This window comes from Sipha flava, unplaced genomic scaffold, assembly GCF_003268045.1.
Source record: "Sipha flava isolate LNK unplaced genomic scaffold, YSA_version1 521_pilon_pilon, whole genome shotgun sequence".
Taxonomy (NCBI): Eukaryota; Metazoa; Arthropoda; class Insecta; order Hemiptera; family Aphididae; genus Sipha; species Sipha flava.
In genome coordinates, this window is record NW_020273477.1 from 475,217 (window position 1) to 493,486 (window position 18,270).

The window sequence follows — 18,270 nt, forward strand, 5'->3', positions numbered from 1 at the left end:
TGTAAAACAGATATTAAAATAACTGTTTGTGCTTAATGTTGATAGAAAATAAAAAATATTTAGTAAACCAGCTTTTAAAGATATTCATACAGGTTATTATTTTTTAGTTTGGAAAACAATAAACCTACATTTTTTTAAATTAAAATGATAGTTAAATAATTTGTACCTCAATTATCTTATAATTTTAGTAATTAAAATTTATACATTCCTAGCCTATATAGGCTATTTTCATCCACAAATTATAAGTGTTAAAAAAGATTTTGGCTACCTACTTTTAAAACAATGAAAGTTGTAATAAATGCATTGATATAAGATTAGACTTATACAAAACAATTAATACCTGAAAAGTAAAAATGTAACATAAGGCCAACCATATGTGAATATAAATAGTAATAATATTATTATATTATTATAAATAGTTAAACAATTTGGTTAAGTATGAATTATTTTTGAACATTTAATAAGTTCTACCCAAATATATCACTAAATTATACACTATACATTGGTATTATAAAAAAAATATAATATGCTATAGTTATATCAAATAGAAAAATCTCAAGATTATAATTCTACTTTATTTTATGTAATTTTTAATAACCTAACGCAAATGTTATAATATACAATTTAAATTAGAGACATCAAGTATTGTTAGTTAGTTTGACAACTTGTAAGCCTAGTTATAATGTGAATATGACAAATAAAAATGAATATATAAATACAATAAAATTCATTAACTACTATGCAGTAAACCTTAATTTGCTAAAAATAATTTTCAGATTTCAATACTATTGCTAACAGTTTTAAAAACAACTACATAAGTGCCCCGCCCTGCAATTGCCTGTCACCAAAAACACGTATACATCCGTTATACTTTTTCCTTTATGGAAAAAGTATTACAATATTATTACATATAGAATATATCCACAATTTGTAGTGTATATTATATTTTTTAAGTTTCATTATATATATTTATTTTGGTATGCGTACGAGTATAGTAATATATTTACATGTGAATTATTAGTGACAATAATTGTAACCAAAAATGATTATAAAATGGAATGTTATTGCAATAATTATTGAAATTTAAGGACGAGATTGTTCGGGTATAATAGAAAAAAAAATTCTTGTAACACACATATCGATAATATTATAGGTTGAAAACTTGTGTGTGTATATGGACGAAAATAATTATAAACTGGGCTGAATAAAGTGTATATTGCACCACGCATCCGATATTCCGGCTCTAATCAGATTTTCTAACATAATATAGTTTATTCCAGAATCAGAACCGCGAAAGTAAAATGAAAATTAGAGGAAAAAAAAACCTATGCAATTTTGTTTGGAAAGTGTTCGGGGGTAGATATGAGTGGGTTTTCCGTTCTCATCCTGACGGGGCAAATTGGCCGGTGTGAACGATCCCTCGTCGTACAGTAAGTCAAACAACGGCGGCAGAGCACCCGCGTGAGACGGCGGCGGAGGCGGCAACGCGCCATATTGATCGACGGACGAACGGCGGGCGCACGCGAGAGATACAGTCGGCGGCAGCGGCGTCAAGGCTGGGCAGGTGGCACGCGGCGAGGGCGGAAAAGAGGCCGCCGCAGCATATAAGAGCAGACGCGGAGGTGAGGACCGGGGGAACGATACCGCCGGCCGGCTTTTGCATGACCCCTTCGCTGGCCACCACCGCCGACGCTGCTGCCGCCGCGAAAGCTCTCTCCGCGCAATATCGTCGACGACCCGCTCGATTCGTGAGAGGGCGCGACATGTAGACGTGTGCGCGCGCTGGCCACCGCCGCCGCCGCGTGTACAATATATATCAGGGTTGGTAATATACGTGTATAAAACGTTTTATACGTTACACGTATAATATCCCACGTATAAAACGTACAAAATGACTAAAACGTATAATTCGGTTTGTTTTTGAAATTCACTCTTAAAAATTAAACATAATTCCTATTTCAGATATTAAGTAAGGTTTTTAAATTTTATACATTGTAAAAATATATTTTACTACTATTTTATTTAATATATCTACTTTAGTTTTTCGTTTATAATCTATTAATATAAAATATTAAAAGTGTTACAAATATCCCAAGTACAATGAATTTACTATAAATACGTCCGTGATAAAATAATGATAATTATTAACAATAGATTAATAGCACCACAATTGTTTATTTATAATTTATATTTTCTTATTTTATTGTGTTTAAATTATAAATGCTTTTTTGTTTGTAAGGGATATTTTTATATGGTATAATACGTGTTTTATATTATACCGTATTATACGTTTCAACCCTGATATATATAGACACACGAGCGCGCACGTATGGAAAACGTATTACGCCGTTGCGGGCCTGCGTAAGTTGGCCGTCGTCGCGCGTTACAGAACATTTATATACAGCGACTACTCTCCGAGCACACCGCGATAGTATATAATACGTACATCTATACATACGTATGTGCGTACGTACGTACGTGTGCTGGTATGTGTGCGTGCGCGCGCAGGCGCTCGTGCGTGTGAATGTGTATAAGAGAGTCGTCGCCGACGTGCGCGCAACACGTGATCGTATGAATATGCACGAACACTACTACTCTCAGGGCGCGATCTCATCCTTGATGAATAATAATTATTATTATTATAAAAATAACGGTTACAATATCCTGTACGCGAAATATATTAATTTAATATAATTACGTAATATAATATCGTTTGTTCAGGGAATTCGTTCTCTCTAATACACGCAATATAGACACAGGTACACCGACGCGCAGCCACCCTCGCATAACCACAACCCCCCTGTGTGCACGTGCGGAGTACGTAATCGCGTATGGTGCGTGGGTTACCCAGGATGACATGCAACGAGATGATATCACTCGTGTAAACAATGTACCTAATATATATTATACATGCACACTTTATAAAAATGATATATAATAATACACACACACACACACACACACACAATGCGAATTTTCTTTATTTATCCTTCGATGTATGAACAATATTTGACGAACTTTTCTCGGACACGACGAAAGTGCACAAAAAAAAAGAAATTGTTGGATGGTTTTTCCTATGTGAGTACGCTATACAAGTACATTTATATAACACATTGTAAAAATACACAAGAAGAAAATATGAAATCGCTAAGGAGTGTTAATAATTTTTTTTTTTCGTGTCTTTTGCGGTTATAACAATTACTATACCTTATTGTAGTAGATGATACGCGCGAAGGGTTCAGGCTGTAGACAGCCGCGTCGAGATTAATATTGTGCAAATATCAACACGAGAATTCGTTCAACGCCGCCACCGAACCAAAAAATATGTTTTAACCCCTCGATTCATAAAGATAAAATCAATAATCACGTTTCCCCATTCATATAATTTACAAAGGTACACCATAGACACGGAAATGTAAACAGGTTTTGAGGAATTCTAAGTTTCAAGACTCCTTATTTTAAATTTATTAAAAATATGTTTATGTCAATAGCAATTTTTTTCTTTAAAATAGGTTATGAATAATTAATACATTTATAATTAAATATAATTTAGGTTGAACTAATTGATTCAAAATTATCGAATCAATAATAATAAAATATGTATTAAAAAATCACTTACTCGTATGGCATTTTTGAGCGTTTCAGCTTCTTGCCTTAGTGAGTCCAGTTCATTCATTTTGCACGGCTAGGGCCTCCGGTCTCGACCGACACAAATGCTGAAAATATAAACAATCAATATAATCTTCATTACAAAATAATGTATATAATAAATACTGATACATATTAGTATTTATTATTAATACTATAGTTATATGTATTAATACTATTAAATAGTATTAGGTATATCGTATTATGCATAATGACTAAATGCAATGTAATGTATTTTAATATAAACAATAAAAATGAATTCAAATGTATACATATAAAATTTAAAATACTGTATTAATCTAAATGCATATCAATTCAAAGTCTATAGTCGTAAATTATTAATTAACATTAACAAATATAAGAAAACTCAACTTGAAATAAAAATACGAATTGTTTATTATTATGATGAAAATAAGTGTTTATAACTTAGTCATGTATTTTCACTTTATTTACATATCTGAGAACCAATGAAATTATCATTTTAATCTATTATCAACACCAGCAATTGACAGAATGAAAAGAGGGTAGCATTAACTACTAGCAAAATTGACTTCCGTCATGAGACCACATAGTTTATGAATATATTCCAGCAAACATGATAATGGGTTGTATAGAAAGGCAACAAAATATGATGATACGTGACATTTAGTACCAATGAGTTCATAATTCACATATGTTTAGTTTTCAAGGTTCGACACGTTTTATTATTCTCATATATGAACTTAAAGACTAGACAATAATTGACTAATTTCTTTTATAAAAATATTTCTTCAACAATAAATCATTGGAAATATTAGTAATGTAATTAGAAATATGTTATGCTATCAACGTATGCACGGGTCATAAACATAAATAGGTACCTAAGCGTATTGTACACTTTTGATCAAGTAAATCTAAAATATTATACATTGTTTATCTTCTTTAAAAATACCTAATATATATATAATTACATTCACTATCTTAAAATGTATATATTTTTACATGATCTGATATTACTTTATGTATTTTCATTGTATTTTTATATATAATAGTTCTTATATTACGAGACTAAAATTAATTGCTTTTTTTTAATCATATATTTTAAATTAATTAATCAAACTTGGGACTGTAAATAACATATATAATTAACATGATTATGACTCAAATGAAAAATATTTTTGGAATTAAAATGTTTAAAATTATAATTTATTTTTCCAAATTATTTTATGAGAAGACATTGAAGTTATTTATATATTTATATTTTATTTTTATTGATTCATCAATAATAATAACAGTACATAATATACAGAGTACGGCTTGTATTCAAATATAAATTACGTAAGTTCGATTTGACACCATATTCACAAATCAATAATGAATCAACTACTAGATAAAGACTAAAATATAAAGAAATATATATATCTATAAATTGCATTATGTAAGGCGATTGAAAAATATGTATTTAACAATGTAAAATTAATCAAACTGAAAGAGTGAACATATATGTTATGGATACGTTTTTATTAGATCAGGACAACAGTGGACGTACATATATAGATCAATATGTAATAAATACAGTTTTTAATCATTGTTATTATTAATTCCCCATCGAATTCCTTGCGTGGTGGTTATTAATACTATATAGTAATGCAATAAGGTGGTTTGGCGGGTACCTCCTAGTATATACTAAATTATATATATATGTGTGTGTGTGTGTGTAAGTAATAGTGGCAGTCCCGGTGGACAATGCGTGCATGACGGGGTCACGAATGACCTGCCTGTACGCCAAAGCTTCGGTACGGCTACTACTGGCATTACGTAATAATTATTAATAATAATTTCACGATACGGTAGTCGAAAATAATAGTAATGAACACAAAAATAAATAAAATAATAGTTATATAAAATAAAAGGGGCGAAAACTAAGTCTGCGGTGCATGATTAACTCACGCATTCTGGAGTAAAGGGCGTAAAGCGCAAACGCGAAGCCGATCGATCATCGGGCACAGAACCGCGTGCTCATTTTACCCAGCCCGCTGCCGGCCGGCATCACGCTCATGTGTCCACATACGCACACGCAGGCGCGTAGACGCATACTAGAGAGAAAAAAAAAATTATAAGAAATGTAATTTTAAATTTTATTTGTATTTCATCTAATTCCACTACAGTATCGCTAAAGGAAAATGATTAACAAGACCAGAATCGTTTAACATTTGTTATACCAAAGTTGCTATAAGCGAACACATGATAATAAAATATTAATTTACTAATTTAAATACTTAGATTTTCGTTATTATTTACTGTATATTAACATGTCGGATATCAGACTCCAGTCCTTAAAAATAATTTATAAAAAAATTAGAAAAAATAATAATAATACAATTTTTAATTTATTTACGACTTTTTTGAAGTAGGTACGAAAAAAATAATAATGAATTCATCAATCAACAAAATTTTAATTTTTTGTTTCTTTATTATTTAATTGTTTTCTTGTTTGTGTGTCTGTATATAAGCCGTTCGGCTTTAATAAAATAAATATTTTTTAATAATATTTAACATATGCGCCATACAATGGAACACTTTTGTTTAAAAAAATAAAGTAAGTTAGTTGATGATTTATTTATATTATTATGATACTTTTTACTAATTAATGCCATTATAACATTACAAGCCCTAACTTGAGTCAGGGCTATTATATTATTCGTACAATTTCAATATGCATTCCATTATAGTCGAGTTAGAAAAATAAATTACTCAATAAATACACAAAATAATATGAAATAAAGTCAAACAATATGTAAAATTATGAGAACCGTTCTAAATAGCTGAATAACATAAACTAAATAATGAATTATTACACATATATATAGTATAATGCTATAACCTTATACAGTTGTCTAGTGATATTTGTATTTTACTAAATTATAGCAGAGTCAACGACGATAGGAATTAGTGAAACATAATATATGAATGTCTATATATATACTTAACATGAGAGAAATAATAAACAGACGAAACCATGAAACTAAATATTGTTTAAATTTGTATGGTTTACTAAAATTGAACTATTTGTAGGGGAATGACATTCCCTTCCAACACACATTATTATTACAAGCGTCAAACTAATACCAGTAGATTATTTTTACACTGACCATATGTTAAGGGCAAACACGTATAACTTTATTTATTCCATATTGATACAAGATAAAACTTGAATGTACATCCAACGGTAGGAGATTATTAAAATAAATGTACTTGGATGTATTTTTGTTTTCCTAAATATGTTGTATAACACATATAATATGTCCGTCGGAGTTGTCCGCATTTTTTTTACATCTACAACAAATACATGGTACATTTTATCGAGTGTACGTCGCCCATAATACTAGCGCGTCAAGTTCTAAATTTTTCAGGTAAACATAATACAGTGCTTCGACAGCATGGAAAGTGAGATTAAAATCTCGACGACAAGCGACACAACAACCCTAAATCCGACGGGTCCGAACACGCGGTATCTATATACATGGAGTCCAGTGATAGTACCATTGATGGACGGGTGAGGAGCAACAACGGCGCCGGTGTACTGGAGTGTCGCGCAACGAGAAAAATGAAGCAAATTGTGCTAGCGATAAGTGTCGCGGACGACGAGCCGCCTTTGCTGTTCTCACGCTCGGAAGGGGGGGGGGGGGGAATCTGCTGCAGGCGTTATTCGTCGTCTCCTCCTCCTCCGCCACGTTACGGAGAGTAAGCAGTGCCGTGTAATATATTATTATTATTATTATTACTATTATTATTATTATATACGTGTGTATACATATATTATACAGTATGGTTGCGCGTGTTTCGCGCGCGCCAAAGGTCAACGTTACCACTGGGGCGCGGGTGTTGCCGTGGCGACCGACCGACGTTCCCTGCGGGGTAACCGCGCCGCGTGCATGATGAAGGCGAGACGAGGCTCGGCGTCCTCACTCACTCAATTGCTCTCTCTCTCTCTCTCTCTCTCGCTGGCGCACTCCGTCGCCGCAGCCGCAGCCGCCATTCGACAACGCCTCTGTTGACACCGAAGAAATACACCACGACGACGATGTAAACGAACCGACGCTTTCCGTCATCGTCGTCGAGGCGCAATCGTCTTTAACGAGTCAAGTGTTGTGAAACGAGAGAGCTGCTAATGCGTGATGGACCACACGAGCCGCAGCCAGACGGAGTGAACGGTACACGGCAAAGGGGTAGCGTTGAGACGTGAATTATCGAGAACAAAAAGTACACTACAAGTGTGCTGCGCATCGGGCGGAAAACGCATCGCACGTTTCACCCCCGTTCGTCCTGAACCGATAATTATTGTCCGTCTATCGTTACTTGCGAGGCGTCATTTGTTGGCCTTCGACGTGCCCTCTCCCACTGCGGCATACGCCACCCGCACCGACCGGCGGCCGTTCCGCGGGATCTCGTCGATCGCCGCCGGTTCGCATCGAACCCAGAAAGCGTTTGATAAACCGACGAACGGCTGACCGTGCCACGTACCGATTACAACGCGGCGAATTGATATCGGGTCGAAACGCGCGCGCGTAGGCCGCGGAAACCCATCGTCGTACGTGTTCTACGTGTTTCCGTTGCACGCGGATAATAATGAGCATCATGTCGACGACGACAGTGTTCGCATTGCGAGCATAACACGACGCTGAACCGCCCGTCGAAAAACGACGTTTTTGTGTTATTCATTTTAACACAAACGAACACGCGCACGTGCACACGTCACCCAGTCGATTCCACGGTTTGATTACTACGATACGAGGACGAATGCGTTGTTGCGGACCATTTTTGACTGTATTTTTTTTTTATTTCTACAACACGTCATTATAACAATATTTAGCACCATTATTATGTTTAGTGCCGGGTAATTCATTCCGTGCGAATTACGCCAATGGAAAACTTTATCCTCACTTTGGCCCAACAATAGAGCCTATTCAAAGCATAGTAATACAAGTTATATGTATATTATAATATTTCTAAATACGCGGCCTATTGTTGCACACATATATATTTATAAGCAGTTGGATAATAGACGAGTCTTGTTTTCAAATCTACTTTGGAATAATTTAAAGTTAAAACTCAACGTCAACACATAAATACACGAATTTATAAAATATAGTGTTCACCAATTGAGTAAAAATAGAAGTTATCACTTTTTCACTTAATTTAAAAGTACTAGAAGAAGGATCATTCTTATCAATAGCGTTTCATAAATGGAAGTATAGATTAAAAATTAAAATTAATTTGAACTGTAGATGAAAATGGGAAATAAGCTTCCAAATTTCAATAGCTTTAAGATATTTATAATTATTTTTTAATTATTTAATAATTCACAGTGTATAGTTCGCGAGGAACAAGATCAATTTTGACTAATAGCATCTCTTTCACTAGATATTTTCTAGTAATTCTGTCTATGGATACAGCAGTTATTATTAGATTTTTAGGTACTGATAATTGTATATTGTGATTTAATAGCTATTTTTTGAGGTTACATAACATATATTATATATATATATATATATATTACATAAAACCATATAGGTACTAAAACTTGAACCAAGGACAACATTTTTAGTTCTTAATTATGAAGTACATACTATTTATGAATAATTATGTAAAGAAAGGCATACAAATTATTAAAGTCACCCTGATCTACGGAATAAAAATAACTACCCTAACTGTATATACATAAATAATTTTACTATAGTCAATATTTTCACAAATCGTGATACATAAAATATCGAAATAGATTAAAATAAAATACTTGAATTTATTTGATTCAAATAAATCATTTTTATTAATCATATTAATTAGTATTCTATTATAAATTATAATAGTAATATTAGATGAAATATTCGATGATAGTTTTCATCAAATTATATTTTTATAAAATTTCATAATTTACTATTAAAGTTATAGCTTAAGCAGCCAAGCAGATGTGTAATACATGCATAAGCTGATGTTCTTTCATAAAAATTATTATGAATACATAAAATACTCGTTATTTTCTTATATACCACCATAGCTGATAAGATACCATACAAGTTGAGAATTATATTATTACTGATGATACTCACCTAAAGATAAAATAATATATTTAAGGTCAAGACATGAATGTATCCGTCAGGTGAATCGGTAGGACGAAAACATCCAACTGCACTTTTTATTATCGATTATTAGCCATTGTGATATAAAAATTAACACTGTAAGATTTAGGGATTTATCTTGTATACACTAGTAACGCACCGTCAACGCACAACTCCCCTATCAACATTGTAATACAATTATCATAAACGAATAAATTAAAAAATATACTGAAATATCGAACAGTCTATTAAAATTAAGTAATACACAACTATATAATTGAATAATAAAAACGATATGTTCACTTATAATCAAATATTATAGTAAGAAAGTAAAAAAATTATTAAAAATATCGGTTTCGGTTGCCGATGTATTCATTCCTATGCGAACCACGCCCAACACCGAACTGACTGCCTGTCGCGCGCGGATGTAAAGTTCCATCGTAGCACGCTAGGGCTTTAGGAGAGACTTTCACAGCGCCGATCACGCTCGCGTTCATAATGCCTTCTCCCTACTTTCAACATTTATTTCCTATTTATTCTCCCACGTTAAGGTTATAAAATAAAATAACATATTCAACGGTCAACTCAATAAACATATTTTTTCAATCACAATACATCCAATGTTATGTGTAAATATTAAAAATTTTAGAAAAATTATTGTTAAATGGATCAATGTTTTTTAACTAATTAAAAAAATCTCGAAAAAAGCATATTTAAAAATAAATTTCATAAACTTTAATACAATTAGTAGTCGATCAGTTTTGAATACCGAAAAGCAAATGCCATGTTGTAATTTTTATTACCATTAATATCAACTATACGCCCTTTGTTTTAGTTCAGACGAGCATGATCAAATTTACTCAAATATTATCAGTGTCTACTATATAATATATGATCATACTTTTTTAATAATATCAACGTAATGTTTAGCTCCAATAATAAATATTTTCAACAAGAAAATCTAGGTAAAATATAAAAAAAAAATTAATTGAACAAATTTAAAATTTATAATACAGCTATACCTTTAATTAATTGTAATTAATCATAAAAGTTATCTATTTCAAATATATGTAATCAATAAAAAACACAAACGCAGTATCAACATCAAAACTTTATTGATTTATTAATAAAATAATAAATGGACTATTATAAATATTAACGAATGTTCTAACAACTGGGTATTCATTTTTTTTTACATTAACGATTATATTTACACCACACATTCATGACAATGAATAAAATGTTGATAAATATAATTTTTTTTTTGGCAGTTTAAAATTTTAATATTAAATTATTCTATAGTTATAACTAGGGCTCGGATTTCAATGCATTTGCATCTTTTTTTTTGGGATGTCTTACGCGATGCTTTCCAAACTACAAATTTATTTCAGGTACTCCGTGTTCTACCCACAAACATTTTTTGGGACATTTTTTGCATTTTTTTGCATTATTAGCGGATTTTATACTTTTTAAAGCATTTTTTGACGTTTTTAATGTATTTTTTTATATTTTAGGACATTTTTTACCTATTTTTCGTATTATGACTAACTTCAGTTGATACTGAGAGATGATTTTCAGTATATAAAAACTTTTTGGCAGATAATCGTCGATCATTCAAATTCCAAAACTTAAAAAAAATACTAATCGTACAGTGCAATTCAAATATGTAATTTAATTTTTAATTCAATTTTTTATTTTAATTTTTTTTATTTTTTGTAGTGTAATGAAAATAGAATTTCATTTTTTACTCATTTTTTAATATTAATTTGAATTTATTTAATAAATTATTCATTTTTTGATATTTTTAGGGCATTTTTTAAAGTTTTTAGGTCATAAATGCATTTTTTGAAAGGGCATTTTTTCGATATTTTTAGGGCATTTAAATCCGAGCCCTAGTTATAACTATAGTTGTCAAGTTCAGATTAAAAAAGTATATAATTATATGTAACTGGAAAAACAATTCAGAGTAAGTCGATTAACCCAATAAATTATTATTGTTTCATGATGAATACCTCTAAATATAAATCATTTAAATTTGTAGTCAAAATAGTTATATCACTCACTTAGGAATAATTTCCCCTTTTCATAAGGCAAGAGCAAAATCGGATTTTTTTTCTATTAGTATATAATGATTTATGGGGCTAGTGAATAACAAAGATAAAAATAATCTTTAATTTGATTCTTGTTTTATTCAAATATCTTGATTCGTTAAGAATTGATAGAGCATTATTTAAATTAAATTACTTACCCATATTAAACAGATAAATTAATTAAGTAGGTACATAATAAGAACAAAATAATTTTCAACTTATTCAGAATTTATAATTGATACAACAAAACAATTTTTATTTTTACAATTTAATTAGTACGAAGAAATATTTGGTTTTAAACACTTATTTTAGATTACCTACTTATAATAAGTGTTATAAAGTATAAGTAAATATAAAATATTTTTAACTTTTCTTACAATAAATTAAAAATTGACAATCTAAATATCAATAAAAAATAAGTAAGGTTTTAATATAATAATCACATTTTTTCAAACGTTTTTTAGTATATATATACTCGTAACTTAGCAATTAATTTACTTATTGCAATAAGTACTTAAAAAATTTCAAACTAAATTTAATAATTTTTGACGACTTAAACCATAACCATACTTTTCCATAATCTTTAATGATTCGGATAAACGGTGTTCAAAATCAGATAATAAAACAGTAGCCCTTTCCATTGACTCCAATTTCATACCTCATACTCCTTTGAAATGTGAATACAAAGTTGGCCTAGGAATATTATATATTTTTGATGCAGCACTCTAAATTAATCTATCTGCTACTATGTTATCTACAAAGTGTCTTTAAATCATTATTGGAGTAATTGGTAGTACGGGAGCTCTTCCTAACATACGAACGTAGAATTTTCACCTAAGCAATTGACTAATTAATAAAATTTACTTAATTATTACTTAAATAATTAAGTACTTAGTTTAAATTTAAATGAATATCATATAATGGGGTATTTGTGACATCAATGTCACACTTTCCCCGTGTTACGATTTTACTCTTGCCCGATATGTATTTTTACTGGGGAAAGTGTATAATCGAAAAAAAACAACGTAAAAATATGTCAAATATGATAAACAGACATGCGAATCTTAAAGTAAACATAACATAAATTATTTTACCTTCTCTTGGGTACAAAATTTATCGTTAATTTTGACAAAAATAAAATTTGAAAATACATTTCTTTTGAAAAATATGACATGCTTTTGTAAATAAAATATATTTTGTGATAACAGCACGTTAAATGCTAGTACAGTACTGTCAATTATATTGAAATATCTAATACAAAATCACTAAACAAATTTCTAGTTTTAATATTAACAGATTAAATACTGATCATGATAACATCTGGTTTTACACTAACCCCCCCTCCCCCCGTTTATCAAACTTACCACACTTAACCTTATATCAAAAAATAAATTAAAGATTAATTAATTCTGTGCTTATAAATTATTCAAATTCTAACTTGATAGAATAATAATAAAAAAAAAATTAATTAAATATTTATTCAAAAATATACGAAAGGTATGTAACTTATTAGACTTATTATTAATAATATGAAATATTAGCAATTAAGTATTCTAAGGTATTGTGTGACTATTTGGTATTCGTTTAGAATAGCGAATGTCCGCCGATAGAGTTATCTAATGAAGCGGTTCCTAAACCGTGCACCGCGGTGCCCCTAGGGGAACCGCGAGCACTTCTTTAGGGCACCGTGGCCTATGGTCCATAACAAATAATTTAAAATGTATAGAATATTTTTTCCTTATTATTCTCGTAAAAACGTTATAGCGAATATATTTTCTATTGAATATTCGGACATTCTCATTTTAACCTTATAATATTTTTATGTAATAATTATGATCATAACAATAATTTTTATTTATTTATTTCATAAGTTTAAAAATCCATTAATTTATAATTTAGCTAAATTTCAATAAAATTAATAAAATTGGTTATCAGTGAGTATTTTTATTTTGTTCTGTCTTTCATGTTATCCATAGCAGGGCACCGTGGCTAAATTGGTCCAAAAAAAAGGTATCGCGGAAAAAAAGTTTGGGAACCGCTGATCTAATGGAATACCTACGATGTAGCTGATAACACCCATAAATGTCGTCTTAAAAAGAAAACTAAAAACTACAAACTTGGGAAAACATTTAATAACTCAAAATCGGTATGTTTTTAAATTTAAAGAAAAAATCAAAATGTAATAATATAGTAATTTGTTAAAATTAAACTATTACAAAATATGTTATTTTCAAAATGTATAACACATTCCTTTAACATTCGAAATTTTTTTTTTTTCACGATAAGCTTTATGCTAGATTATTTATTGTTGTTTATCTCAAACAAACTAGGAAATAAAATAATTACTCAAAAATAATTTTACTAAAAACAATAGTTATAAACACGCTTTACATTTAAACCATAAAGAATATTTTATTGTATAATTTGACCAACAATTTACCACGATAACAAAAGTTATAAAGTGCATGATATCTACTACAATATATGCCAATGTGTTTTGTACAGAATGAAAAAGTTATATCTATTCATTAAATACAATTTTTTTGTAAACTCAACATTTGTAAATTTAATTACAGTAAGACTGACATAATCAATTAAGACGAAAGGAATAAACCATTTAACAAATTTTGAGTTTAACCAATAAGTACAACATTCATAGTAAAATTTTTATTGTAATAAAATCAAATTCCTACCAGAGATAAGTTTCCAAGTTTTTAGGGTCCATCTGAGATGAGTTTAACTACATATATGTGATTTATTTTAACAAGAAAAACTTAGACATATGTCAGACAATTTAAATGATATAGAAAAACTATTTTTGTATAATTTATCATCGCTATTTATATTTTGACAAAATATTGTTTTTGATCATATATTACGTATGTATTTATGTAAACAAGAGTTTTTTAAGTTTTTACTTTTTTGAAATGGAATATTTTCAATAGTAAATTTAAAGCAGAATATTTTTTCTAAATATAATGATGGATGAAATTTAAATTAAAATCAATAAATAATTATTTATAAAAACATGTTTAGATGAGTAGTTGAACGATTACCTGTCAAATATTTAGATGCATCTCTCTCTGCTTATTTAAACTTATAATACTCACCGATTTAAAATTATAAATAATTATAAATCAGTTTGATTTTAAAAATATTAAAGTTTTCAGAAAAATATTATTTCAGAATAAAAAATAAATATACAAAACTAAATAAAAAAATAATAATAAGTATGATTTGTAAACAAAAATTTTAAGTGAAGTAAATACATAAATTGATTAAGAATAATAGTTGCTTATTAATAAAAAATTATACAGTAAAAATAAAGGAAATAAAATAATTCAAGTCTTTTAATTATTTAATATAATAGGAATTACAAGAGGAATATATTTTTGAGAATTTTGAATTATTGAGTTCATTATTAAAACCCATCATATAATTTAGTCACATTTTCAACAACAGTTAAAGTTAAAAAACATAATTGTAAATCGAATACAGTATAACTTGAATCACACTCTTTACCTAAAATTCTTAAAAATAAATATGACCAAGTCCAGGGTTTCCGCCTTTAATTTTTTTACGGAGTGCCAAACATTTTTAGAGAAATAGATAATGAAATATAAATATAATTTAATTAGATTTTAGAAAAATGTATATATTTTTTTTATTTTTATAATTCAAATTGTGTTTCATTAAGAAAAGAATAAATTACTTAATGACTAGTTTTTTGTAATTTGCTTGTAATTTAAAATTTCTTGATAGTTTGCATTAAACTATTGTTCAAATCAACAATGTTGCATGTAAATGTTCATCGCAAAGTTAGTTCTATACTATGGTTTGATGGATTTAATTTTTTGAAAATTTCTGTTCACATAAGTAAGTGAAGCTAAATATTGAAATAATTTCAAGAGCTTAATTTTTCAGATTTGGAATAATACAAACAAAGTATGAGTAAACTTGACAAGTTTGTTTGAAAAGTTTGACAGGCCAGAACCGGCCCACATGCCGTAGGTTGGAGACCCCTGATCTTGTCTATAAATAGCTAAAGCAGTGATTCCCAATCTTTTTGTATTGGTGACCCACAAATTTACTGTTTGTTGATAACATAACCTAACCCTTCCCAACACTAAAAAAAAAAAAATGATAAAAATATGAGATAATATGGTATTATAAATGATCATAATACTGCCTAATGGAACTGGTCGACAGTCGCGACCCAATTTTGGTAAATTGATCCTAGGTAAATCGGTTGAATAGATGAGATATTATGAGATAGATAACTGCATCATTACTTATAGTAATGAATTTATAACAGGTCAACAATAGCAAAATATGATTTTGATAAATCATTATGAATCATTTAAATATAAATCTGTATAGAAATTTCTTAAATCTGAATATTTTTAAAAATAAAATGCCAGAAAAAAAAAGATATTTATCCAAATATTTATTACTTTTTTCCTGTATTATTTTAATTTGTACAAAATACAAGTTAAAAATTGAATTATATTATAAAGTACATATCGTCGCCTGTGGAAATAAATCTCCTATGTGAAAAAACGCTATTTTCAATTGAGACAAAACAGTTATTTATCTATCAGTCGCCCCGCGACACTAACCTATACACAAACGATAATACCTCAAAGTTAGGATTGAATCCAATGTGATTGCCAATCATATTTTTATTCACATAGGACGTATTTATACATTTTTCTAAAAACTTCATACACATAGGAGCTTAAGTATTTACATTGGAGATAGAGATGGGAAAAATACATAGTTTTTTAAAAACATCGATGTTTTCGTTCGATATATCGAAAAACTACATCGATGTTTTTATTGAGATGTATTAAAAAAAAAAAATCAATTTTTTTCTAATCCGAAGTTCGATGTTTAAATAACGTAATTATTTAAACATTTTACAATTTATACATAACATACATAAATATAACATAGATACAATTTTCTTAAAACTTATTAAGGTAAACATCGATTTTTTTAAACATTGATGTTTTTGTCGAAAATATCGATCACCAACATCGATGTTTCAAACTTTTTGCCCATCTCTAATTGGAGGTATTCCAGGAACGTTTATGATTAGCCCTACACAAGGGAGATTATTTAATTTATATTTCATTAAACATGGAAATAAGATAGCACACAGGAGTTTTATTCATATTCAAGATAATTTTTTTCTGAATTTAGTGATGCCAAAACCTCAATTTGGTAATTTTTCATATAGTGATTTATTCCCGCGGACGACGATATGTAATATTATAATTAATTCACGTACTTTAAACCAGATAGTTCAAGTTTGTAAGATTTACAGTCTCATCAAATCGACCATTTAGTTTTATCTAAATCTATGATCGATAAGAAGGTAACTACGTAATTCATTATATTTTACATAATAATAGGTAATAATAATTAAACATCCAAAAAAGTCTTAAGTACTATAGATTCTTTATTTGTAAATTAAATTATAACAGACATGATTTTTTTACTGATTATATTATTAAAAATCTATTTTTTTTTTTTTTTTTAATTTTATGTTTTATTAATAGTAATTTATGACTATGGAATGTATTACAGCTTAAATTTTCAGTTAATTTTATAAATGGAATACATTTGAGCTATTTTAGACCTCCGATGATCTTAGCTATATTATTATATTAAAGTGATTAGTTTAGTTAATAGAATATACTTAAATTTTGAAAAGTATTTTTTATTAGTATTGTAATTAATCCCTCATATTATTCACAAATGTAATATAATTGCATTATTACTTTTTGTTCCCTTTAAATTAATGTTATAATACTATACAATTTAAGTATTGGAAAAAATATATGTTCTACTTTTTCTTTGGAATAGTTGAGATAACATTTTTGAACTCTAAATTTATAGTACCAATGAATGAAGAGGAACTCAACATTTATTATAAAATGTATAATTAATACAAGATATTAAAAAAAAAAAAAAAAAAAAATTATAAATAATGTATCTAGTTTTTAATTATGGCTAAGACACCAGCCAGAACATGTCTGAAAAAATGATTCTCTATAATACAGGACATATGGGTACAATAATATTTTCGAACAATTTTTTAAATTATAAATCCACATTAAACTCTCTTATGAATATATAAAATAAATACTTCACACTGCCTTTGTTCAAAATTTGTTTTTTCAATGCAAAAAAGTACTGTTGCTTTAAAAATTATTATGTATACACAATCGACTATATTTCATAACGAAGACTAAGTTCTGAACCCGTGTCTTATCGGATTTTCAAAGTTAAAATATATTTATTTATATTCAACCTCATACAATTTTTATTTTAATTTTTAAAAGTACAAATATAATCACATACATAAGTTACGCGTATAAGACTCCAAAATCATTTTCCTATCCACCGTAGCTAAAAATATGCATATA

The 18,270-nt window shown here is 28.9% G+C and overlaps 1 protein-coding gene across 2 annotated transcripts in view; it reads right to left on the minus strand.

Moving 5' to 3' along the window:
- Positions 1-18,270, minus strand: part of LOC112690814 (guanine nucleotide-binding protein G(I)/G(S)/G(T) subunit beta-1) — a 44,263-nt gene that overhangs the window by 6,650 nt on the left and 19,343 nt on the right. The window contains exons 1-2 of one of the 2 annotated variants that reach the window (XM_025564910.1): positions 9,738-10,008; positions 3,620-3,716 (exon numbers count right to left, since the gene is read on the minus strand). In XM_025564910.1, coding sequence (XP_025420695.1) covers positions 3,620-3,676 — 57 coding nt within the window. In that variant the 5' untranslated portion in view covers positions 3,677-3,716; positions 9,738-10,008. Of the gene's footprint in view, positions 1-3,619; positions 3,717-9,737; positions 10,009-18,270 lie in introns of those variants that run through there. The other variant, XM_025564911.1, reaches the window with a different exon arrangement.